Source organism: Crinia signifera, chromosome 3 (genome assembly GCF_055691185.1).
Source record: "Crinia signifera chromosome 3, ASM5569118v1, whole genome shotgun sequence".
Lineage (NCBI taxonomy): Eukaryota > Metazoa > Chordata > Amphibia > Anura > Myobatrachidae > Crinia > Crinia signifera.
The window spans coordinates 312465145-312492717 of NC_139219.1; the positions used below are offsets into that span (position 1 = coordinate 312465145).

Sequence of the window (27573 nt, forward strand, 5' to 3'; positions counted from 1 at the left end):
TCTTAGCTATTAAGGCACTTATGGGACGGTCACCTCTTCGCATGCATGTTGGCGTTTAAACTGTTAAAAGTATTTATATACAGAATAAGAAAACAACTAAATAGTGTTTATTTTTGGATCCTTAAATGTACAGTGGGGCAAAAAAAGTGGATCAACTTGCACAATCGGTGGCTGTCCAAATACTTTTTTGCCCCACTGTATATAGATGGGAGAAAGACTCACTTTAATACAATTCTCATGACTCTTGTCTAGAAAGAGGTCAGATTATAGTTGACCATTTTATATTGCTGTTTTGAGAAGCATGGATGGGTTCAACATTCAGAGGGTATGCTGGTCCTTGTGGTGCCATTTGGAGGATATTGGGGTGCCTCCAGGTAAGCTGGCACTCAATTTATATATTCATGTATATGCTATTATCATGTAGTATAACTATATGCAATTACATGACCCAAAGTGGGTGTTATCACATTGTGTTAGGGTGGGGTCTGCGAGTAATGAATACACCTGTGCACCAGATGGTTAACCTAAAAAACATGAACAGTTTGTGGTCCTGAAGACAGCGTACACAGGTTGCAAAGATGAAAACTGTCAGGGTTCAGGGAGTGTAGCGTTTCTGTTCTTAGGTAAGTTTGGCTTAAAATATTTTTTTTTTCTTGTAGATTAAAATAAATCAAAAGCAAAATCTCATTATTTACCTATTTTAGTATCCCTGTGGCCATCTATATCCATTGAAGAGTTCTTTTCAATTTAAAACATGAAAAGGTTTAATAGGAGGTTTATTTATTAACATTGTGGCACTCCGTTATGTGCCATGTGACTGTAGTTGCCATGGCAATCACATAAAATTGGAAAATGTGAAGAATTTACCAATCATTTTAGCAGTCTGACGACACAAAGCAAGCGAAAAAAAAAAAAGTGATTATCCAGCACCTTCTCGTTGGCTGCCACAATAATGTATGTAAGAAAAAATAAACACACTGAAAACATCTCCAGCAGGGGCGTAACTAACTATTTAGCGCCCCTCCGCCGCACGTTTATTCGGCGCCCCCCCCCTAACCTGCCCCCCCTTCTTACCCGCGGTCTGCGTCTCGCCCGGCTCTCTGTCGGGACCTTCCTGACGTCACGGTCCAGGTCGGCTCCTGCTGCTACAATGAAAACTGACTCTTAGAAAATGGCTGCCCCCATACTACAAACAGAAAACTGTCTGCAGTATGGGGGCAGCCATTTTCTAATTGTCAGTTTTCATTGCAGCAGGAGCCGGCCGGGACCGTGACGTCAGGAAGGTCCCGACAGAGAGCCGGGCGAGACGCAGACCGCGGGTAACTATAGCCCCGCAGCCCCCCCGGCGGCGCCCTCAATTTCTCTGCGCCCCCCGCCACCGCGGGGGCTGCGGAGCTAAAGTTACGCCACTGATCTCCAGATTCCTGAACCTTACTTTAGTATCCCGGCCAACAACTGCTGACACCAAATATTCAGAATGCGGACACACATTAAATCTGGAGGTATACCCCTAAATTTAATGTCTAACCCATATTTTCCGTGTGGTCATTCTGTGCTCTCCAGAAAATTCTGGAAAAGAGCAGAAATACTTCGGAGTTGGTCAGTTGGGAAAACCGGGAATGTTGCATCAGTTTTAATGATCCTGCTCAAAAATTCTGGACTTCTTCTCAATGCGAACATTCCTTAAGTTCAATTCACTTCCCGTTAGAGAACACAACGGGAAGTGAATTGATGCCTTCTGAATTGTGGTATTCCTTTGAGGAACCTATTCAACACTATAGTTCTCATATATAAATTCATACAGAAATCTGTACCGGGCTTCCCCTGTTTTTATATTCATCTACCAGTGTTAATATATGATTACCGAGCTGTTGAAGTGGGCACTGGATGCTTGTAATGACCATGCATACAGTACAAGGCTTAACATTAAAACTTGTAAGAGAAACATGTAACGCTGTTAAGAGACTATGGGCCAAATGTATTAACACTTTGAGTGCCAAGTACATTTGTCAAAATAGGTGTGAAAATTGTCAAGCAAACATTTTTATTCATCATGATGACCTTTAATGTTTACCTTATATAGGAAAATAATCTTTTTAACACTTTTTTTTTTTTTGAATTTATATAACAAATGTGAATGAAGCTGGCATTTGTAGCGGATTTTTGCACATCTCTTACAGACATTTTGGCCCTCAAAGGGTTAAGCCTTAACAAGTGCTAAAGTAGAGCGTGGTAAAGAGATAAAGGACCAGCCAATCAGCTCCTAACTGCCATGACACAGACTGTCATAAATGACAGGAGTTGATTGGCTGGTCCTGTATCACTATCCACCTAATACATTTGGCCATATGTACTAAGCCTCGGAGAAATATAAAGTGGACATAGATCAAGTACAAATCAGCTCCCAACTCATTTTTCAATCTGAGGGGCAGGTGCATAAAGTGGAACAATGCAGCAGCCAATCAGCTCCCATCATTTTTAAAACCCAGCCTGTAAATTGACAGTTAGCAGTTATCACCTTCCACTTTATCACTTCACCAGGCATAATAAACCTGTCCCTATGTCTGTGACATGACAGTTACGCTGGTCGGCCAGTACTTTATCTCTGTTCACTTAGCCAGTAACCCGGTCTGGTCACGGGAGCAACCCTGCTAGCTAGCAGGGTTCAAATCCCGGCAAATTTTCCTTTGGGAATTTGCACACCAGCGCTAGTTACGGGTTGTTCCTGGGGCCAACCCGGGAATTTTGACTGGTGTGAAAGGGGTATTTATTCTTCTCCAAGGCTTAATCTATAGAACGCATAGTTCTCAATTCTACGATAGAAGAATCGGCAAACATTTCAAACTAACAAACACAATCCATTATTAATAAAATATATACAGCTAAAAAAAAAAAATGAAACACAGACATCTACAATGAAATGACCTTTTAATAAACACATTTGCATAGTTACATAGATCTCCCTGTACAGCGGAATGCACATTACCCCCATGCAGACAACAAAACTGCAAGTGCGTGATTTTAACAAAAAATACATTTCAGCAACAAAAAGAATTCACATCCCGGGCCCCCTAAAGCATCACCAAGAGCCGGACACTATTAACCCGCCTGCGAGATAGCAGCGTTAGCAGACCACGATAGCTAAACCAAAGTCACCGTTATAAAACCAGTACAGAAACAAGAGAAATGATATGGAATATCGAACAGATGGAATGCTGGGTTATACATTGCAGAATCATTTGGAATGTCATAATAAATTAACTGTAAGCTGCGGCTAGAACCGCTTTGGTATTTTCAGGTATCTTGCAGAACCATTAACAGACTTAAACACTATAGTCAGTATAACTGGTGCGCAGAAAGAGGATACTGTAACCCTCATCCACCAGATTCTGCCAAGCAGTTTTCTAGAACAGGTTGGAAAATGTAATGTTCATTCTAGAACCCTGCATCTTTCTAAAAAACCTTCTGTAATTCCTCTTCCCTGCCTCGGGTGGCGCTCTCTGCTGCGGTGCTTTAGTACAGGTCTAGTCTAGTCCAGCATGGATATGCAGACCAGACCTCTACAGGAAGCACCGAAGCAGACAGCGCCGCCTCAGGCAGGGAAGAGGAACTGCACAGGGTTTAGAAAGACGCAGGGTGCTGAAATTAACACAAAAAATTGAGGGTTTTTCGTAAGCATTATTTTTTAATAATGAGAACGATATTCTCGGCATCTCGTAATAATTCCATTAACACATTAGTCTCTATCTTCTGGAACCCTAAAGGTGCCCATAGACGGTACAAATGCTGGGTGCGATGAGATGCGCGCTCACGCGCTCATCCCATCGCACAGCTCAAAAAGTAGGTGCTGCACCTACTTTTTGTACTAGATTGCAAAAGTATGCGATGATCTCATTGCAAAAGTATGCAATGCAATCTAGTCCAAATTGCATACAATAATTGTACCGTGTATGGGCACCTTAAGACCAGATAGGTTTAACAGTGGTTTAGACTAGAAAGATCGTAAGCCTGGAAGCTGTAGTACAACTACAAGTTCCAGCATACCCTGTCAGCCGAAGTCTAGAGGACATCCTGGTATTACTAGTTCTGCAGCAGCTGGGGGGTGGGGTGTTACGAGTAACAAAACGATCACCTAAAATAGCTCCTCCCCTAATGATGACTTGACCATGCCTAACGAGCAGAGATTAATACTTTTTGGCCGCCATGAATACTACTAATCGTAGAAGCAACTTACGTGTTTGTAACCCATGCGCTAATTGATCTGCCAGTGTTTATGGAGCGCGGAATATGAAATCATGGGATTAGAAAAGGTAATATCGTAACTATGAAACAACGTCCGACAAAAAGGTGCTAATCCCCACATGTTTGGGCTTGAAAACTTTATTAATTCTAGTCCTATTTAAATCGAAAGACATACCCGGCTCTGAGAGAAGCTCTACAAAGTGCAAAACAATCATTATTATTAAAACTTACATTAATTAGTGCAGCAGCGAAGTACATTCAATATGCCGTGGATGGTAAGATAAGCACACTATAGAAGAGATCTGGTTATATGCTCAGTGTTTATATTGTGTTCTTTACAACAATCAAATGAGGGGATTTTTAAGAAGTGCCAGGGCACTGGAAAAGTTGCGTGTGTCTGAAGGATGATAAAAGTGCACCCACTAATTACAGACAATGGAGGTAGGTAATGTGTGGCCGGAATCCTTGTCAATTCACCAGGAGCAAGCGAACACAAGGATTTATGGGGTTCACAAGAATTTGACACAGGTCCCAGTTGCTGGCTGGCAACAAGGTAAGACCTTATGTCTACATCTCAACTGGTCATGATCGGCCATTAACACCTGTGTAAGCCATATGCAGCCTGTACCTCAGAGGGGAGGTACCCACGAGGTACGAGACTCTTCTTGTGATCACTACTTCCTATTGAATGGATTTTATTGGTTCAGCACGCAAATAGGCCGGCCTCCAAGGTGTGTCGGTAAAAAGCGTAGACTTAAAGAAGATACATACAACAGCTGTCTGGCCCCAGAATAGCCAAACGTTTTATTCCAAATAAAAACGAGGTCACGGACTTTTAACTTGAGTCACAAATGAAGATTATAATAATTTAAGGTCCTGACAGTCATTTTCATAAGACTCAAAATTAAGTGCTATGTTGTCAATCGTTTAAAGTGTAACGAATCCTAAGAATAACAAAGATTTATGCGGCTACCTTGTACACGTAGACCGCAGTGGTAATCGTCAGCCACATTTCCTGCCACACTCACAAAACTCTGTTCACGGTGGCTCTATGTAACTCCCGCACAGGGTACTGAGGGGGGAGGAGCATGTGCCTGCTTGGTCCTACGTAGCAGGAAACGCAGCACCAATAAGATCAGCATTTTCCGAGGGTAAATGCTCTCCTCACAAATATTTATGGTGCTCCATATAAATCGGGTAAACCAGAAGAGAGGTCAAATGAAATATGTCCTTATAATAATCTAAAACAAGGAACGGCACACGTTCACCAACACATTAAATATCAAATACATATATCCACTTAGGTCATGTCTTTTAGGTCACATTCATTAATAAATTAGGAATTTTATAAACATTCGGATTTCAGTGAGATTATTAGATCATCAAGTGCACAGAAATTAAGGCTGTGGTACCGTCATGTCGCAAAATGGTGCAGGCCTAGCATTATAATAACAACAGACATTGCATTTCCAAGGGGATGAGTTAGATTTGTATAGTTAAGCGCCTCCCTGATACTGATATAAAGGCTTACGTTCCTATATGGAGCCAATAACATGCCAGATGTCAACTTGAGCCGCCATTTTGTTGGCAGAACTAATGACCCCTTCAAATGCAGCCAATCGATTCACTAAGAACCAAGTGTCTCCCTATGATGGCGGTCACCAATTCCCCTGGCTCCAAGTGAGGCAATAGGCTGCATTTTCATGGATACTGTATTTGTTCACCCATAAAATGGCTGCCACCGTTGTGTCCTGGTGATGGGGTTCATATATGTGGGCATTTTAGGCTTTATTTTGCTGTTTAAATTCTCTTTTGGGATTGAAGAAGGGTCATTAATCCATATGAGAAACAAGTAGGATGTATAGGCCAAACAGTGGCCCTCCAGCTGTTGTGAAACTACACATCCCAGCATGCCTTGCCATAGTTTTAGCATTCCCTAATAGCAAAACTGTGGCAAGGCATGATGGGATTGTAGTTTCACAACAGCTGGAGGACCATAGTTTGGCCATGCCTGTTCTCGGCAATGCACTGAGAAATCAGGTCAATGCACACATGCCTGCCAATAGGACAGGATGTGTGTAGAAAGCTTTACATTGGGGGAGATGTATCAAACTTGGAGAGTGATAATGCACCAAACAATCAGCTCCTCTCTCAATTTTCAAACAACGCCTGTAACATGACAGCTAGGAGTTGATTGGTTGGAACTTTATCTTGCTTCAAGCATTGGTAAACCTCCCCCATTGTTCCTCCGGGGTTACCCAGAATTCCTATATGCATGACCAGGGCGCTCTGCCAATACAGCAGCTATTTGAAGTCCTTTATTTTGTCTATAAAGCAATCTGTATAAAACCCAGGTGAAAGCAGAGTACGCACATGTGCCTAATCCCGTGTCCCTACAGACTGACAGGTGTCAGGAGCACGGACTGGACAGCTGCGATTACTGCGATCTGCAGGGCTTCAACGCACTATGACATTACTAGAACTTCAAAAGGATTAATATCAAAAGACGTTCCCCTAAAATGGCTGGTTTAATTAGGGATACACAACCTATGGCACTCCACCTGTAGCAGCCACATGCTGGGTCATGTGATTCTGCAACAGATGGAGTGTTGCTATTATGCGAATGATCATTACACGCGTTTACATCCTCCCTTGGTGCACGTCTGACGGTATCACTAAGCGCTGGCGCATCAGCCTGCGGAACCTGCTCACGATTCATTGGAAATGAAACCGGCAAAACACTGATATTGAGAAGATACGAGAGGAACATGATTGTACGGGTGCGACGCTACTGCTGAGGAATGCGATGAGTACAGTACACCGCTGCTGTCTGCAGGTAAAAGGGCACACGGGACGAATAAAATACTGCTAGATAATGACAGAAGCAGACAGCGGTGTAACTTGCTCCTTGGCTTAGACTTAGCTCAATTGTATACACCTATTTATAGTCATATAAAAATGGAATGGGTTCACTTGCCCAACATTCACAACTTTTTTTCTTTTTTTTTGGCAATATGTGTACCAATCATTTACTTAAAGCAAACCCCACTGGTCATAGAAAATCAGAAAGCATTACTTATCCCAGCACAGCAATTAATACTTATACATTCGGATCATACAGACAAATATCACCCAGCTTATGAAGGCTGTACGCGCTCGCATGTCCGGACACCACGTGTGGATCTGAGAAGAGGAGGGAGGGGCGTTACCGGTGGGAGGAGATTGCACTGTGAGCACCCCGCATCCAATCACCTGCTGCCTCCTGCAACGGTAAACGCCCCCCTGTCCCTGGTCGATCTCCAACGGGCTGCCTGGAGACGGAGCGAAACCCCTTTTTAACACACAACAGATAGAACAAGCTATTGCACTTGTGAAGTGGCACACATTCACTTTGTAATAATATACATATTTTGGTTGCGACCGCGGACACGTTAGTTTAAAAAAAAAAGTGACAAAACCAAACCGAAATGTAGGCAAGCTGCGACTCTTCAGCTGTCAGGGAACCACAAGTACCAGCACATTCCGTCAGTTTTCAGTAGCTCCTACAACGGTTGAGTCGTCGCTTGCTTAGATCAAGGTGTCAACTGTTGTGTGTTGTACTTTTTATTCTTTAAAAGTTTTTTTTGCTTTATTACAAAAAAAAAAAAAAAAAACCCCATCCCCTCAATCCCAATTCATGTCACGGAGACCATGCGCGTCGATTAGTGGGTCTTTGTGTGCCCAGACCCCATAGTAACAAGCTAAAGCCCATGCAGCGAGTGAATGTGTAAAGCAGAGCACAGCAATGCATCACAAACTCATTCCGCAGCGTAAGGTGCAGACGGTCCCGTCCTGAGGCCTTGGCTTAGCAGGCAGCACCAGCGAACCGCACTTAGCCAAAGGGGGAAAGCTATGGAAGACCCACAAAGACCCACTCTCCTTTCATACACAAAATGAAACGCAAAAGGCAACATGGTAAATTGACGTAAGATTCGATCTTGTCAGAGGACTAGGGATTAGCGGATTTAGCGTTCAGGCGAAGCCAATGACCGAGGCTCTCTCCACGCTATTGTCATACTGGGATAGTGGGTCTCTGTGGTGCTTTCATACGGGCAGACAGGGCTCTGTCCTAAAAATAAAGCAGAGAACATACCAAGAATGAAACCACAAAGCTCCGAAACTCGGGAACAAAGCAAAACACAACTGGAAACGGTGCAGTCTCATGCATTAACTGATGCAGCGTTCATTCTAGCACATTCCAAACCCCTTGCAGTTCCTCTTTCCCGCCTAGGTTGTCGCTGCGGTGATTCTAGCACACTTTGATCTGTATTTAAATGATGAGGTATAGACCAGAGTGTGCTAGAAAGCATTGTGCACTAGAAGAACCAGTGGTGGCTGCAGCTCACACCATGTCATGCAGGGGGGAGCCGGTTAGCACTTACAAACATACACGCAGGGATGTATGTAACATATGTGCTGGCTGCAGCTCCCCGTGGATCGGCGATGCTGTGGGTGTCATAACCGCCTCTGCAACACCTGGGATGCAGCGTTCAGCTCCGCTTTCCTTCAAAGTCCACGCCTAGCGCCTGGAAGTGGGCTTAAATGGGGAGTCATACCTAATGCTAAGACCCGGATGCTGCAGCGGCGGCTTTGACAAAGGCAGCGCTGCCGGTTCCTGGGGACCTGCAGCCAGCACGTGACATATAACTCTGCGTGCATGTTTATATGTGCTAACTGGCTCTCTGTAGCTTGCACAATGTGGTGGGAGCTGCAGCCACCACTGAGAGGAACTATGCTCAGCAGAAATGACTTGGAGGAGGGTCAGTAACTTACTGGGAGAGAAAGGTCTCCTGCACAGAACACACTAAAGGGAAGGAATACGGTCACATGCATGAAAGTCGACATGGGGTTAGGTCGACAGGGTCATTCGGTCGAAACATAGTTTAGGTTGACATGGGGAAGGTTGACAGCCAAAATGTCAACATGGGGTTTCTCCCTTTTTTTTTCGAGCCGACAGGCGGTATTTTATGCCCTACTGCGAGCCAGTCATGCCCAAGTGAGCCCTGCGGTGCACTTTTTTACTGTCCATGTCGACATTCGGGATAAAAAAGTGAAAAATCCCATGTAAAATTTTTGACTGTCAACCTACCCCATGTCGACCTAATGATCCTGTCGACCTAACCCCACGTGGACCTTCAGACATGTCAACCTTCAGTGGACAACCTAATGCATGTCACCTTCCTCTTGTCGACCTTATGACCCATAGCCAATGGGAACAGGTTGAAAAATACTAATCATTATAGGAGACTTCCAGCCACTGGTCTGACACAGCCCTTGTTACTCACGGTCACTACAATAGAGATTGCTATAACTAGGGATGGTTGCAATAATATCCCTGTAATCCAGGAGGCCTATGATTTACACCGGTTCTGTGGCTCACTAAATTCTCCTGGTTTAATCAGCCACAGAACCGGTGTAAATCATAGGCCTCCTGGATTAAACCGATATTATGGCAAGCCCAATTATAAATGCCACCCCACCACCTACACACAGTAAGGCAACCACCCTGTGGGCTGGACTATTACAAATGCAGCCTAAATACCATAACCCTGTAGCAGTCCAACGCGTGACAGAACTGGGGTATGAGGCACACAAAGGTGTATTTTGGTTCAGCCACAAACGGTCTACCTCCATGAACTGGTGGTTCATTAAAAAAATAATACGGGGCGATTCAATTATAGGGGATGACCGCAGTTTGCCATTGTGGCCAGCACAGAAAATAAAACTTTTGTTGGTCCCGTTTGTGTGTGCAGCTGAGCAGAACTTCACACCAATCTGAATTGCCCTGCTTAATCTCCAGACTAAGATTATTATTCAATTTAACAACAAACAGTTTTTAACAAGGCATAACCACTCCCCCCAGCCCAAGCTAACATCTCGATTACACCGCTTTCACGCAGCGGCAGCTGAATAACCTGGCACTTACCCGGCTTTTTAAGCAGCGGGTTATTCAGCCGCCGCTTGTCAGACCACCTTCACACGGGGGGAGGAAACTAAACTTTATACCTGGAGATTTGCTCTATTACCCAGGGTTTTCTCCTGTGTGAAAGGGTCGATCCGGAACTTAACTCCGGGTCTCCGACCCTGGTCATTTGCAGGGTTGGAGACCCGGAGTTTAAGATCCGGATTGTCCCTTTCACACAGAAAAATGACCCGTGTATTTAATGAAATCCCCGGGTGGAACGGCTCCACCCGGGAATTTCATTAACTGTGTGAAAGGGGTATTATTTAAGCTATTCTAGTCAAATTGGGAATTTGTTCAAGCCCAGAAGATCCCATACACCACAATTCAAGTGACATGCAAACGAGGGCTTACTATGGAAGCAGACTGCTATTCATCAAAGTCAGATCTGAGTGACAAAGGGCTTCACACCCCTACAAACTAACACTGCACAGTCAACCAATCACTGACTTAGAAATAATCTATTCATTTTTTGGGGGGAGGTGATGAATTCCTAATTTATAACAAGTAGCATCAGTTATAACAGAAGAACAGCTCCATGACGGAAGTCCCTATTAACGAAATGACCAATGATTTCAAGTTCATAGTATAGCTGGCCATACATCTACAGATCGATTGTCAGATTGGGCTGGTTAGAACAAACGGTACTCTTTACCTATCACGGCGCCCATCGCGGGCATCGCGGGTACATTTATGTCTGGCCGCGACGCGACCGACGCGATGCCCGCGATTTCCCATTGAAACCCATGTTAAACATGGAAATCGCGTCGGTCGCGTCGCGGCCGGCCATAAATGTACCCGCGATGCACCCGATTTCCCATAGCAATCAATGTTAAATGGCCCGACCGACGCGATTTTACTGTTAAATGCCTCAATGGACCCGATGTGGCCATAGGAAACAATGTTAAATGGGCCTTAGAGCCCAAATACTTACCCTGAACTCTGAAATGGCCCCCCCAATTGTTTACGCCACCCCACGATCAACGTCAACCCGAAGCGTGGCGAGCGCAGCGAGCCCGCGAGGGGCGGCGGTACGCGTCCTCCGACCTTTTCATACCCCCACTATCCACGTCGGCGTGGAGTTGAGAATAGAATAGTGTGGCGAGCGCAGCGAGCCACCGAGCCCGAAGCGTGGCGAGCGCAGCGAGCCCCGCGAGGGGACGCGGATACCTTCACAGCTATACGCGTCCCCTCGCGGGCTTCACAGGTGTCCATGGCGACGCGGACACCTGTGAAGCCCGCGAAGGGACGCGTTTACCTGTGAAGGTATCCGCGTGCGCTCGCCCTGCTTCGGGCTCGGTGGCTCGCTGCGCTCGCCACACTATTCTATTCTCAACTCCACGCCGACGTGGATAGTGGGGGTATGAAAAGGTCGGAGGACGCGTACCGCCGCCCCTCGTGGGCTCGCTGCGCTCGCCACGCTTCGGGTTGACGTTGATCGTGGGGTGGCGTAAACAATTGGGGGTGCCATTTCAGAGTTCAGGGTAAGTATTTGGGCTCTAAGGCCCATTTAACATTGTTTCCTATGGTTAAATCGGGTCCATTCAGCCATTTAACATGAAAATCGTGTCCATCGGGCCTTTTAACATTGATTCCTATGGCAAATCGTGGGCATCGCGTCCATCGTGTGCACATTTATGGCCGGCCGCGACGCGACCGACGCGATGTCCATGTTTAACATGGTTTTCAATGGGAAATTGTGGACATCGCGTCGGTCGCGTCGCGTCCGGGCATCTTTAGCCCGCATACGACACGACCGACGCGATTTTTTACCTCACGATGCCCACGATCAAGATCGTGGGCGCCGTGCTAGGTAAAGAGTACCGAACAAACACCTGGTAATATCTAAATGACAGTTTTTGGCAGTTTTCCAGCATTTCAAAGCAAATGGTCAACTGTCATTTGCTCTCATCCATTACCAGAATTTTGTTCCAACCAGCCCAATCTGACAATCGATCTGTAGATGTATGGCCGGCTTTAGCCAACACATCAGGTTACTGGATAGACACAGAATCGGGGAACTGGTACTCACACTGCTGGCTGGGGTCACATTCTGTTGTCATCTTGACGTAGTTGGACGGGAAGAGGCCGGTCACCCCGCTGATCTCTCCTTGCCACCAGTCCACGTCGTCCTTGTTGATGACGTTGATGAGCTGCCCTTTGCTGAAGTTCAGTTCATCCTCGTTGTTGGCTATATAGTCGTACATCGCTATAACCTGACACACTAGAGACGAGACATGGGAAAAGTCACCAACGGACACCACAGATCCAACATTTACATGCAAGGGTGTGGATATAGAATGAGGGCCGCAATGCTTCCTTTATCTCTGTGTATGCTTATACTAGACTGAAGCTGGCCATACATCTACAGACTGATTGTCAGATCTGGCTGGTTGGAACAAACACCTGGTAATGGCTGAATGGCCGTTATTGGCAGCTTTCCAGCAATTCAAAGCAAACGGTCAACTATCATCTGCTCTCATCCATTACCAGGATTTTGCTCCAACCAGACTAGGGATGCCAATCCCGGAGCATTTTTTCAATCCCGGGATTCGGGATTGAAAAATGCTCAATCCCGGGATTCCTGGGATCCCGGGATTGGCATCCCTACTTGGGAGCTAGGTGCAGACAAGCACTATATGCGCATCCACACGCCATTTTTGGGGAGGAAAATCACTGGGCATTAAATAAACCACCTTCCCCTCTCTCCCACATTGCCTTACTTTTGAGAGGGGCAGCAGAATGGAAGCAGGCTGCTGGTGTAGCGTGCCGGTATGTCACTGGACTGTGCAGCCGGGAGAAGTCGGGCGGCGAGTGGGTTCAGTACTGCAGCCTGCGCAGCATGACCAATGGGTCACGCTGCGCAGGCTGCAGCGCTACACCTCTGGTGTCACAACTCGCTCGCTGCCCAACCTCTCCCGGCCACACACAGTCACAGCGGCAGGGAGTCTCTGGTCACAGGCAGCGGCGAAGAGCATCCGGTAGTAGGGAGCGGCGGTGCGGGGGCCTTTTCTGGCTGCACAGTATGACGCGCAGCGTGACCTCTGACCACATCACGCTGCGCGTCTGAGCTGTGCATGATCGGGGACAGAACGAAGCAGCCTGGCAGCGTCTGAGCGAGTGCTCAGACGCTGCCCAGCATTAGACTAATCTAATCCCGAAATCCCGGGATTGGAAGCTCCAATCCCGGGATTCAAATCCCGGCAATTTTGGGGCCAAATCCCGGGATCCCGCCGATCCCGATCCCGGGATTGGCCACCCTAAACCAGACAGATCTGACAATAAATTTGTAGAAGTGCAATCCTCTTAAATAATGTGTGTATGGAGCGTATACTGCCAACACCTCCTGTTAGAAGTATAAACTCCCAAATCCCCATTTTAGATCGGATCTACTATAAACGCTAATCCCTGTTCTGTTCTCTCTGAATGGGACAATGACAATGACGTCTCACCTGTAGTGAATGCAGTAGCTGCCTTGTCGTTACTTGGTCCCAATAGTTTCACATGAGTAGCCGGGAACCAGCCCTTCTGCCTTTTCTTCCCCCTGGCCTGAAAGAGTCACAAGGCATTAACATAGCCCCTATGGCAGCTAATACAGCACCTGCCAGCCATACATTACCCTGTCACATGTATGATCATTAGAAATGGAACATATCCTGATAATGTTCTTACATTCTATACAGTAGGTCATAACATTACGGTTATCTCACCCCTATTTTAATGTAACTTGGTACATACCCCGGGAATAGCCAAAGGTAATAGGAGATATGTTGGGCCTTAGAGGGGGGCACCATGCCGGGGATACGGACTACAGCAACTAGGTCGACAAGCATTGGGTGGACAGGCAGCAAGGTCAACATGGGTCTAGGTCGACTGTCAAAAGGTCGACAGAGCTGACATGTGCCGACAGGCGGTATTTCATGCCCTACCATCCACTAGGGTGTGGTGGGAGAATAAAATAGTGTGCCAAGCGCAGTGGGGCACCGTGCCTGAAACATGGGGAGTGCAGCGAGCGATGCGAGGGGATACGGTGCGCTAGAAAACTGGGTCCATGTCGACAGAGTAGACATTCGGGTGAAAAACCCCATGTCGACCTTTTGACTGTCAACCTTGCCAATGTCGACCTAATGTCCTGTCAACCTAGACCCATGTCGACCTTGTCCCTTCGACCTAGATGCTGTAGACCAAACAATCACAACCCCCATGCCGATGTTTGGACGCAGACACCTCATCTTAGATTACCAGTGAAGACTTGTGTGATGGACAGTCCTGGAGCATTTGTGGGCGGTAACAGGATGTAGAGTGTGGAACGTAGAAAAGTTGTGACCTTTTCGGAGGGCATGTTGCATGTATGCAGTGATAATGGCTCCGGTGGCTAACTACCAGTGGACATTCGGAGCAACCACAGGATTGGTGGTGGGTAGAAATCCTGGCGGTTGCAGCATTTGTATATTTTCGCAGATGGGTACAGGGGGTCTGCAGAGATTTGTGTGCGAACTAAAACTTTATTTTACTTATAATTAAGTTGTACCTCTTCTACATCAAACGCCAACACAGCTCAACCCTGCACTCTTGCAGCCTTGTACTCACAAATAGACGTAGTGCCGATGTTTACGTGGCTGAATTCTACCGCACATGGGTGAGAAGTCTACAAAAACCATATCGTGCACCCGCAAAGCTTACTGTGTGATAGAGGACGCAGGATCATAAGATGCTGCTCCGAACCAAAAGGTGTTTCTGGGCGTTGAACTACATAGAATGTAAAAGGAGGCCAATTTACATACATGCTGCTGGAGTGTCATGGGCGTGTAAGTGGATGCGAACACTTTCACAGCACCGCATATTTACAGGGATTTGAGATGGTTACACTGTGCTCGAGGGGTGTATGGTGCTAGCGATGGTGCAGTGTTCTGAACCACTGGTGAATCTGCGCCATGTTCCTATAGTGGCAGAGGGCATCACTCCAGCGCACGCCATCACACACGGTGAATGCTGAAATCGTCATTGGCTTAATTTTGAGCTGTGAATCCATAAGAAATCGCCACCATGCAAGAATAGCGTCCACCTCTGATTAAGGCTTTATAATGCCTCCTTACTTTACCAGACATTTTCTTGGCACAAAAAGTGCACAGAAATGTATTTAATTCTTGGTGCAGTACGGATGGTGTAATGGTTAGCATTACTGCCTCACAGCGCTGAGGTCATGGGTTCTATCCCCACCATGTGTTATATATACGGGGCAGTACGGATGGTGTAATGGTTAGCATTACTGCCTCACAGCACTGAGGTCATGGGTTCTATCCCCACCATGGCCCTAACTGTGCAGAGTTTGTATATTCTCACCGTGCTTGCGTGGGTTTCCTCCGGGTACTCCGGTTTCCTCCCACAATCCAAAAATATACTGGTAGGTTATTTGGCTCCCAACAAAAATTAACCCTAGAATGTCTTGCTTTTACACCAAGTCTGTATTTCATGCAGAATTATAGAATGGAATCAGTGTGTCTGTAAGTGGTTAGTTCCCCCATCCTCTGCCCTGCCATCAGTTACCTGGAGTTCCCCTTGCCACCAGCCCGACGAGTTCTTCTTTAAAATGAGTATCAGCTGTCCCGGGGCCAAGCTGAGTTGCTCTGTCCCGGTGGCTGTGTACAATGTGGTGACCTGGGCGATCTCTGGAAGACAGAAGAAGGAGAACATAGAGCGACTGTACAGACCGCAAACAAGTTTAAAACCTCACAAGTAACAGACCCCAGGAGCACAACATATACGGACTGTACACACGGCTACGCACCAGGTCTCTTGGCGAGCGTTCCAGTTTTGCCGACACCGCCCAATCCCTGAAATGATGAAAATAGCTCATTATTACTGGCAGGACGCAGGGTCATTCGATGGACTGAAGGGGACTCTACTATGGGGAATTATAAGGAGCTTAAGGAACAGATCCCACAAAAGTAAGAAAGAGTAACAACCTGGTCAGCAAAACCAGCGGTAACCTCTTGATCACGTGGTCGCACGTAGTTCGATGGGAATATTCCAGTCCTATCCCCGGCGGTTCCCGTCCACCACTCGCCTTCTTTCTGCGTCACTAAGATGATGTCCCCTTCGTTAAATATTAAGTCTCCTGGTTCTGAGCTTGAATAGGGGTAAAGTGCCACAAATTCTGCAAAGATAGGACAATACAAATTGCAAAGGTATTAATATAAAGATTATGATCCTCATATCCTAATATTTAGACCACATACTGTATATTAACAATTCTGGTCAGGTTTATTATTACCTAGCTGCAGCACTCGGTCAGGGATCAAAAAAGTTCCCTCCGCCGAAAGATCCAACTGAACCCAACCCCCTAGTATGTCGTCTGGGATCTACTGTTACCACTCTGAAGTTCTCTTCCAAATCCATCCAGAGGAAGGCCCAGAAAAGAACTGGGCAAAAGTTCCTCAGGCGCATTCCGACGTGAAGTATGACCGGGAGCATAACTCCACTAATGCCTGGCCAATATCCCACTGGACCACCTCGCGTTGGTGTCATTCATTCACCAGGGGTGTCCGAATGCATAACCGGACAAACAAACACAGAGACCAATGAGTGTTCTTTATTATACGGTCCTTACCCCAAAAAAGGGTGGATTTGGTATTCAATCCGAGATTTCGACTGTTGGAACGTCCCGACAGTCAGAATAACGGGAATGCAATGTTCCGGCTGTCGAGTGTTGGAAAGTCTGTGGATTGGCGAAAACGCGGCCATTTTGTTGAACAGCGGCTGCAGGTTCGATGATTCCCAGCCGTTTCCGACAATACAGACTAGCCTCCACAAGGAAGCATTCAACCCGGCAGCATGGCCGACGCAGATACCTGGGTAGATGCATTGTGAGCAATATGTGGGCTGCAGAATCCATTGAATATAGGGTCACCAGTGTGTGGGCATAGTCAAATGGATCTGATGGTCAGACGCATCAGGAAGGGGTTGGTAAGTGTGTTTGTGCATAAACCTTACTAATCATTAGATCAGTGGGCAGAGCCATTGGCTAAGTGTGTACCCCAGCCTCAATGGAAAGAAGTCTTAGGTTTCTGAGCGGCCTCACCTTCAGCTGCATATGTTGGGGTTACGGCTTTCTTCTTGACAGCAGAGTACACAGGTTCAGGTCTGTAAGAAAGAAAACCGCTCAATGACAATCTGATATCACATGACTAGCTGACAATGACAATGATGTCACATGACTAGCTGACAATGATGTCACAGCACGGTGCTGCCTGCACAAACTGGACTATCATTCATAACAGCCAATGAGATGTGGTTTTCATTTAATAAAATGCACTACAAAACTAAATATGGGTACACACTAGATGACGTGTGTACCCAGCCGAGCCAATGAGCGATGGGACCCTGGATCAGTAAGTGCATATGGTATACAAACGGTATCCTAGTGTTCAGGATGCCAGCGGTCATATGGAGAATCCGGACAGGGGCTCTGTACGTACCCTAACCCTCTGCTCATACCACCGTCATACAAATCCTCCCTTGCAACAGTCTAACCCGAACTGCTAATGCTGAACGCCCGTAACCTGCCAGGTAAACCTGACCCCACCTACCTGCAGACTAAGCCTACACCCGCCCTGTGCCTAAAACTACCCCCCCTCCCCAATACCTGTCCTGAGTCTAAACCGCCCCAGCCTACTTAAGTTCGAGATGTCGCTGTTGCTATCCCAGTGTCGGCACCCGAAGTTCTGGCACCGGTGTTCTGACGGCAGTAGTTGGGATGCCAGCATCAGTATACTGAATGCTGGCATCCTGGCTGCCGTAATGCTGTGCATACACAATTGTTGATGCACGGGGCGATGCGTACCGATGTGCTGCATTTCACAGCCTGGCACTGCTAGAGATATAATCTGTTTGACTGACCAGAAGACATTGCTAATGACAGCAGGGGTGCACCTATTGGGAATACACACTGTCCAATATGCACTGATGGTAACGATAGGTTGTTCCAATCCACCGGATTGGACGACATATCCCCTAATGTGTACTCAGCTTTAGGAGCAGATGTACCAAACACTGACATGATCAGTCAACTCCTATGTGTCATTTTTTAAACACAACTTATAACAGAAGATGACTGGTCAGACATTTATCACCCCCGCGGTTATCTCTTTTTTAACATATCTGCCCCTGTGTAATTATATGCTATATGCGGTTTGATGACTTACATAAAAAAAAAAAAAAAATGTTCTGTATCTACTCACTCTGGAGATTTACTTCCACTTCCAGGCAGGATCTTCACGTAGGATTTGGGAAACCACCCCTTCTGCCCACGCACCTCCCCAAACCACCAGTTCTCCTGCTGCTCCAATACAATGATGGTGTCATTTTTGGTAAAATTCAAGTGGTTGTCCTTTTTTGCAGTCCAAGAGCACAGTGCTTGAGCCTTCACCTCCCCCGCCGGCTGACCCTGCTCAGGGATACAAAGAGAAACAACACTGATCAGATTGGGAACTTCTGAAACATCTATAGCTTAATGTTTAATCACCCTAGATATGCAAAGCTTCCATATAAAGATGGGAATGCTCCCAAGATTCCTCAAGAAGAAAAGCACAAACCCAAGCCAGTAATTACTGGCTGGTACAAGCCAATAAAACCTCCTATTTCTGAGAAACCCTCTCTCCAAAAACACCTTAAAGATACGGTATTCTTTATCTAGAATTCAGTTTTCTTAGGGACCCAATTGGTTGATGAGAATACGGTACCCACAACAGGGCAGTCTTAGTTCCAGCCATCCATCATGCTACCAGTCAATCACTGTCTGGCTGTAGGCTGGGTGTCAGGCTGCCTGGCTGCTCTGAGTGTGTGTCCACCACCGACCCCAGCCCGAAGGCCCCTAGCATTGTGGAGCCCATTGTGCTAATACGCTAAGAATGCCCTGACCCACAGACAAGATCATCAAGCGCCTAATTCCTGCTGATACTGTGGTGGCAGGTAAACGAGGAGGGGGTCCTCCTCATTTACACAGAACTCCTTATCAGGAAAAACTAACTTCTATATAGTTTTAATACATCACACATTCATATGAGAAAGAATCACAGAAGACAAGACAGCAGATCAAACCGCCAACACCTACCTGACCATGGATGGGAGAGATGGACCCGGGGGAAACACAAGAGGTAAACGCAGAGGTTTTCTGCCATGTGGAGGTCACGCTAAGGCTGGAGAACGGTAGATTTTGATATTCCATATCCCCCTCAGAGGTCTTAGTTGGTGAAAGTGACCTGAGAATGGAAAAAAACGACATTAAACCAGTATATTTTCCAGTCTGAGAACAGCAGGAATAAAGACCTAAGTGACAAATAAGGCAGCCTCAGAAGAAGGTAGCGCAGGACATTGTCAATCCAAACCATCGGCAAACAATCACTGGAATAAGAGCTGCGACTGGTCGGTAATACATATATTAAAGCCTGCTGAATCTATCCTGGTTATTATGTTAGTGACAGCTGTACTGGAGGGTGGTGCTTCTCAGTCTTACACATCTCAGTCACGCTGACCCTTGCTGTCTCCGTTACAGAAGCGCTCGTCAAGTATTAATGAGTGACATGGGTAACATTTGAGCTGATGATGGCTAGAGACTGTGGGACCTTCTGCAGTTCAGGGGCTCATCCTCATGTGTCATAGAACGGGGTTATTACCATACGACAAACGTTCATTGCCTTACTTAGCAGGTGGCGAGGTAGCGGACACGGAGATGGAGGGGGGAAGCAAGGCTTTCTTCGGAGACAGCGCTGACTTCTCACTCTCCGGCACTCTTTCTGCATAGTTTGATGGAAACCAGCCCACATTTCCTTGAAGGCAGCCGTAAAGCCAGCCTGGTTCCCCGATGTTTTTCTCATCCACCTGGTGATAAGAGAAGAATAGAAGTCACCTAAATCATGTTATTATAGTATTATTTTAGTATTTGGAGTGTGTTCCTGCATTTTCTCCGTTTTCATGCAGGAAAGGACATTGATTTTTTTATAAATTCCAGTACCCAGTCCCAAAATGAGTTTATACGCCACATACGATGTAATAATTTTGAAGCGCAGGAATTGAAACAGAAAGAAAAAAACAATAAGAGAAATAAATGAAAAACTAAAAATGTCCACGAGAAGAGTCTTTTTATTGCCCGTCTCTCGAAACTGGAGTTGACCTTTACCGATCGTAATACGTTTCCCTCTCTCCCTCTGGCTTTTGCCCGGGACTGTGCCCCATACAAACTAGGCGATATTGTGAACAATATTGTTAACAATATCACCTAGTGTGTACACTCAATATCCTTAACAAAGCATGCTCCCACTCATTGTTAACGAACCCCTCCCTCGTCCTTCATGTTTATACGAGGGAGTTCAATGACTGCAGCATGGCCGTCCCTCCCTCCCTTCCTCGCCAGAATCAGCAAGAGCGTATGCACGAACTCCGGCACCCCCATCGCCACCAATTTTAGCACTTGTGGGGGATCAGCTAGTGTGTAGGGGGCTAAAGGCATGGACTAGGGCTCCATGGAAAAGATTCCCATTGGTGGCGCAGCTTTTGCTGCCGACAGAACAAAAACAAGCTTATTGGGAAAATACTATGAAGGCTTAAACTCCAGGAAAGCCATTCCGCAGTCACCTATACCATACAAGTTCACTCGAGACATTTACCTGAATTACGTCACCGGCATTAAAACCAAGCTCATCTGCATTTCTGGCCTCAAAGGGATACAGGGCTGAGTAGTTCACAAACAAGGAGGACTTTCTGTTCTCAGAGGCTCCAACAGCAGCACCTGGGAAAGCACAGAGATCAGAACCCATTGCAGAGGTCCGTCCTTTACACCAGCATCAGCAGCGTAGAACACAGAGGAAAAGGACCATGTCAGCTAGGTTCCATCATTAGTGATGTAAGGTTACTACGGCAACAAAACTTCCACCCTACTGTTGCTCCCTACTCCTGCTAGGTGGCATTAGGTACAGAAGCAGGTACAGTGCTTGCGGTGAGAGGGCAAAAGGTGTAAGTATACCAGCTATGAGCTGGGCACAGGCAGGGGTGCGGTGATAGCTTCAGGTGGTGTATCATATGCAAGTTACTTTGGCCATCGCATTTTTTCAGCCATCTTTCGTTGGTCAATGTGTATACTCACTGGTGTATAAATGGCAATAGGTCAATGTGTATACGGTGATATTACATGGCAATAGGCATGTGTTGGTTGTTATGTAGTGTTCATTCTAGCACCCGAAAGCTTTGAAAACTCATGCAGTTCCTCTTTCCTGCCTGGGGTGTCGCGGTCTGCTGTAGTGCTTCTAGCACAGTGTGGTCTGTATATCAGCATTGATATGCAAACCAGACCTGTGCTAGAAACACCACCGCAGACAGCGACACCCCAGGCAGGTAACAGAAACTGCATGGGTTTTCAAAGCTAGCGGGTGCTAGAATGTACACTAATTATGTATACATTGATATTACATGGTAATAGGCTTCATTTCACCCATTAATATTTCCGAGTTTACAGAGGACACTAAGTAGGTGTGCTCTAGTTTACCTTCTCTTCCTTTGTCAATGCTTCCTTGCTTCCCACCAATAAATTTCAACTTGTCTGCGAACTTCTCATCTAAGTTGAGTTTGGAGATGCGTCTCTCTGGGTCTCTGGATGTACTGCTGTCCTTCCTTCTCTTCTCCTCGTCCTGCGCCCAGCTTTTCTCCTCTGCCTCTTTCTTCAGCTGCGCCTGCTTGCGTTTCTCCTCCTCCTGTTTCCTTCTCTGCTCTGCCTCCCGCTGTATCTCTGCCCTCTTCCTCTTCTCCTCCTCCTCTCGCTGTCTCTCCTCCGCTAGTTTCTGCTGCTGGGCCTCCCGCTCCTTAAGCCTGGCTGCTGCTTCCTCCGCTCGCTGCTTCTCCAGAAGCAAGTGCTCCTGCCGCCGCTCATCTTCCAGGCGTTTCTGCTTCTCCTCTTCTTCCTTCTTTACTTTCTCCTTCCACAGATTCTCCTTCTCTTGTTTGGCTTTCCTGTAGGATACAGAACCTAATTCACTTCATTGTGCCAGGTGTATTGTATGTCAGTCCCCGTATATAGGAGGGGACAATACAATGTGAAGTCATACAATCTATGTATGGGTTGGGATCATTTGGTCTATTGCATTATGGTCGAAAGTCATTAGGTCGAATCCATTAGGTCGACATGCTAAAAGGTCGACATGACTCTAGGTCGACATGGGAAAAGGTCGACATGATTCTAGGTCGAAAGGTCATTAGTTCGACAGGTCATTAGTTCGACAAGGTCATTAGTTCGACAAGGTCATTAGTTCGACAAGGTCATTAGTTCGACATTGTCTATGTCGACATTCACAAGGTCGACATGGGGTTTTTCACTGTTTTTTTACCTGAATGTCAACACAGTCGACATGGACACAGTTTAAAGTGCACTGCATCCCCTCGCATCGCTCGCTGCGCTCGCTATGCGTCGGGCACGGTGCCTCGCTACGCTCAGCACACTATTTTATTCTCCCACCACGCCCTAGTGGATGGTAGGTACTATGTACTTCAGGCAAGGTGGCACTCGCAGGTAACAATAAATGGTGTGGTGCAAGGTCCATAGAACATTTACAGCAGCACTTAATCCTTAAATAGGAAAGAAAACCAGCACTCACGTTTAGATGAAAAAAAGTGGATTGTATTTCAAATATTCATGTCGTTAAGCCAGCGTGTCAGCAGTCCCGACAGCTGTTTCGACCGGCAGCATGCCAGTCTTCATCAGGGGTACATACTGGGCATCCCCGCAGGTTTTATATACACACAGATAATGACATAAAGGCGCCAATCCCGCCCCTTCAAGAGCGGAGCTGTCACTCAGCACCTGTCGTGCGGTGCGCGCGGCTCCGGCAGGGAGAATTGGGGGTGTGCGCAGCAGTGTCATAGGGAATCCCTGACGTAGGCGTCTGGGGATGCCTAGCGGCGAATCAGCGGCTAGAGGTTCCGGACATGTAACGGGGAGTGAGCACCATGGAAGGGGGGACGTGGACAGAGACGTGCTGATGATGTTAAATCACTGCCGGGTGTCACGGCGATATGCGTCTGACAGCTCCACTTTTGCTGGGCTATTTGGTATAAATCAGCATACACATTGAAAAAGATAGTGAAGCCCGCGATCTCTAGCCAGGCACCCAAATACTTAGCACAAGGGTATATACAGATAAAACGGGGAAAAGCTGAGAGAGCACCCTAAATACCAGGGGAAAAAATTACAGTACATACAGAAAAACGAGGTGGGGGTATACTATAATACCGTTCGTGGGATACAGCACTCTAGTGCGACGGCACTGTGTGAGTATCCTCCAGAATGCGCAAGTCAATGCCCAAATGATCAACATCCAGAGTACATAGAGGAGGCACCTCCCATTCTATAGACACATGTGCACGGATGGTCTTATTACATGATTTAATAATGCAAGGTATAGTCTAGGGAGTGGTGCACTTGAGTGCTTTAACACTGTGCCTACTCAGTTAATGTCTACTTATAATGCACACGGCGGTGCTGGGAGGTGTAGGTACACTCAGGTACCGTGCGTGATGTTGTGCACTTTAGGGACAGTAAAGTGTCAACACTGGTGGATGGGTAAATTCTGGATGGGGCAGTCAGATAGCTGGAGTTCAGATGAAGCACCCCATCTTGAAGTCCTCGTTTAGTCCTTCGGGTGCCAGGCAGTTCAATCTGTAGATCCATTGCAGTTCCCTTTGTAACAGTAGTTTGTCTCGGTCACCACCTCTGTTTAAAGGTGGTATATGGTCGATAGGTGAACATTTTAGTTCACTCACTTTGTGTTGCATTTCTTTGAAATGTCTGGCAACAGGTAGGGATTTCAGGTCCAGGTCACCAGTGTCCATCGTTAGGCTTTTTTTGATGGATGATCTATGCTGGCTGATCCTTTCTTTTATCATCCTAGTAGTCTTGCCCACATAGACCAGATTACAAGGGCAGACCAGGGCATAAATTATGAACTTGCTGTTGCAGTCGATTTTATGCCTGATCTTGTAGATTTTCCCGTCTTTGGGGTTGGTGAAACGGTCTCCGGTTTTCAGAAAGGGGCAGTTCGAGCACCCTGTGCATTTGTAAATGCCATTCTTTTTAGATAGCCAGTTAGTAGTTGTAGTCTTTGTGCGGGTGAAATCAGTGACAACCAACATGTCCTTCAAGTTAGGACCCCTACTGTAGGCAAAACGTGGTGGTGTTTTGAGCACCGGTGCCAATGTAGGGTCACTGGCTATCAGATGCCAGTGATCTAGAATTTTCTCTTTGATGTGCTTTGAGGCCACTGTATATGTGCTGCAAAAGTTCAGGCGAGTTGTATCGCCGGCCATCTGTCCTTTAGTTTGGAGCAGGTCATCCCTCTTAAGTAGTAGCGCTTTCCTATAGGCCTCATTAATGTCATCCTTATGGTAGCCACGGTCTTTAAAGCGTTTGCCCATTTCAGTAAGGGCCTCTGGTAGGCTATGGGGATCCGAATTTATTCTACAGACTCTTACCATCTGTGAATAGGGGAGGCCCCTTTTCAGAGCTATGGGATGGAAGCTCTCCTGATGCAGCAGCGTATTCTTGTCAGTTGATTTTGAATAAATCTGTGTGGACAGTTTCTGGTCCTTCAAGCTTACTGTAACATCCAGGAAATTAATCTGCTTGTCACTTAGGTTCAGGGTGAATTTAATCGTACCCTCAATTGTATTTAGATGGTTGAAGAATTGCAGCAATTTGGCTTCGCCTCCACTCCATAATAAGAACAAGTCGTCGATGTATCGGACGTAGAATGTAATATATTTGGAGAATTCGATGTTATTGTAAATATGTTGCTCCTCGTACGCTGCCATATAGAGGTTGGCATATGCCGGGGCAATATTAGACCCCATTGCAGTGCCCTGTTTTTGCAGGTAGAACCTGTTTTGGAATAGGAAGTAGTTTTTGTTCAAGATAACATCCATCAAGAGTGTGAGGTATTCTGTTGGCAGGCCGGTGTAGGTCTGATTGTTAATGATGGCTGTCTTACAAGCTTCGATACCCCCTTCATGGGGGATGTTTGTATATAGGCTTGCCACATCAAGGGTGACCAACAGTGTCCCTGGCAGGATGTTGGTGACTTGTTCAAGTTTCCTCAAAAAGTGTGTCGTATCCTCAATAAAGCTGGAGGTGCTCTTGACAACATACAAGAGGGAAATTGACGGTATAATACAGCTGGGACTCTCCAATCGCTATATAAATAAGGAGACTGCTGACTTTCTGACCCAGAAACACCCCAAAATCCCTATTTTGTACACCTTACCTAAAGTGCATAAGTCACTGACGGCACCTCCCGGGCATCCTATAATCATCGCCAGAGGCTCACTGTGTCAGCCACTCTCGCAACTGGTGGACTACTGTCTCCAGCCAGTTGTCAAGAGCACCTCCAGCTTTATTGAGGATACGACACACTTTTTGAGGAAACTTGAACAAGTCACCAACATCCTGCCAGGGACACTGTTGGTCACCCTTGATGTGGCAAGCCTATATACAAACATCCCCCATGAAGGGGGTATCGAAGCTTGTAAGACAGCCATCATTAACAATCAGACCTACACCGGCCTGCCAACAGAATACCTCACACTCTTGATGGATGTTATCTTGAACAAAAACTACTTCCTATTCCAAAACAGGTTCTACCTGCAAAAACAGGGCACTGCAATGGGGTCTAATCTGGCCCCGGCATATGCCAACCTCTATATGGCAGCGTACGAGGAGCAACATATTTACAATAACATCGAATTCTCCAAATATATTACATTCTACGTCCGATACATCGACGACTTGTTCTTATTATGGAGTGGAGGCGAAGCCAAATTGCTGCAATTCTTCAACCATCTAAATACAATTAAGGGTACGATTAAATTCACCCTGAACCTAAGTGACAAGCAGATTAATTTCCTGGATGTTACAGTAAGCTTGAAGGACCAGAAACTGTCCACACAGATTTATTCAAAATCAACTGACAAGAATACGCTGCTGCATCAGGAGAGCTTCCATCCCATAGCTCTGAAAAGGGGCCTCCCCTATTCACAGATGGTAAGAGTCTGTAGAATAAATTCGGATCCCCATAGCCTACCAGAGGCCCTTACTGAAATGGGCAAACGCTTTAAAGACCGTGGCTACCATAAGGATGACATTAATGAGGCCTATAGGAAAGCGCTACTACTTAAGAGGGATGACCTGCTCCAAACTAAAGGACAGATGGCTGGCGATACAACTCGCCTGAACTTTTGCAGCACATATACAGTGGCCTCAAAGCACATCAAAGAGAAAATTCTAGATCACTGGCATCTGATAGCCAGTGACCCTACATTGGCACCGGTGCTCAAAACACCACCACGTTTTGCCTACAGGAGGGGTCCTAACTTGAAGGACATGTTGGTTGTCACTGATTTCACCCGCACAAAGACTACAACTACTAACTGGCTATCTAAAAAGAATGGCATTTACAAATGCACAGGGTGCTCGAACTGCCCCTTTCTGAAAACCGGAGACCGTTTCACCAACCCCAAAGACGGGAAAATCTACAAGATCAGGCATAAAATCGACTGCAACAGCAAGTTCATAATTTATGCCCTGGTCTGCCCTTGTAATCTGGTCTATGTGGGCAAGACTACTAGGATGATAAAAGAAAGGATCAGCCAACATAGATCATCCATCAAAAAAAGCCTAACGATGGACACTGGTGACCTGGACCTGAAATCCCTACCTGTTGCCAGACATTTCAAAGAAATGCAACACAAAGTGAGTGAACTAAAATGTTCACCTATCGACCATATACCACCTTTAAACAGAGGTGGTGACAGAGACAAACTACTGTTACAAAGGGAACTGCAATGGATCTACAGATTGAACTGCCTGGCACCCGAAGGACTAAACGAGGACTTCAAGATGGGGTGCTTCATCTGAACTCCAGCTATCTGACTGCCCCATCCAGAATTTACCCATCCACCAGTGTTGACACTTTACTGTCCCTAAAGTGCACAACATCACGCACGGTACCTGAGTGTACCTACACCTCCCAGCACCGCCGTGTGCATTATAAGTAGACATTAACTGAGTAGGCACAGTGTTAAAGCACTCAAGTGCACCACTCCCTAGACTATACCTTGCATTATTAAATCATGTAATAAGACCATCCGTGCACATGTGTCTATAGAATGGGAGGTGCCTCCTCTATGTACTCTGGATGTTGATCATTTGGGCATTGACTTGCGCATTCTGGAGGATACTCACACAGTGCCGTCGCACTAGAGTGCTGTATCCCACGAACGGTATTATAGTATAC

General features: G+C 46.4%; 1 protein-coding gene across 4 annotated transcripts in view; it reads right to left on the bottom strand.

The window, feature by feature from the left end:
* The window catches only part of ITSN2 (intersectin 2), a 164756-nt gene that overhangs the window by 32082 nt on the left and 105101 nt on the right, over nt 1–27573 (bottom strand). For 3 of the 4 annotated variants that reach the window (XM_083178639.1, XM_083178637.1, XM_083178638.1), the window contains 11 exons: nt 21783–22243; nt 20908–21029; nt 19944–20122; nt 19356–19503; nt 18484–18689; nt 17325–17386; nt 16210–16400; nt 16032–16077; nt 15791–15912; nt 13696–13792; nt 12276–12467 (listed from right to left, as the gene is read on the bottom strand). In XM_083178639.1, coding sequence (XP_083034765.1) covers nt 12276–12467; nt 13696–13792; nt 15791–15912; nt 16032–16077; nt 16210–16400; nt 17325–17386; nt 18484–18689; nt 19356–19503; nt 19944–20122; nt 20908–21029; nt 21783–22243 — 1826 coding nt within the window. Of the gene's footprint in view, nt 1–2911; nt 8351–12275; nt 12468–13695; nt 13793–15790; nt 15913–16031; nt 16078–16209; nt 16401–17324; nt 17387–18483; nt 18690–19355; nt 19504–19943; nt 20123–20907; nt 21030–21782; nt 22244–27573 lie in introns of those variants that run through there. The other variant, XM_083178640.1, reaches the window with a different exon arrangement.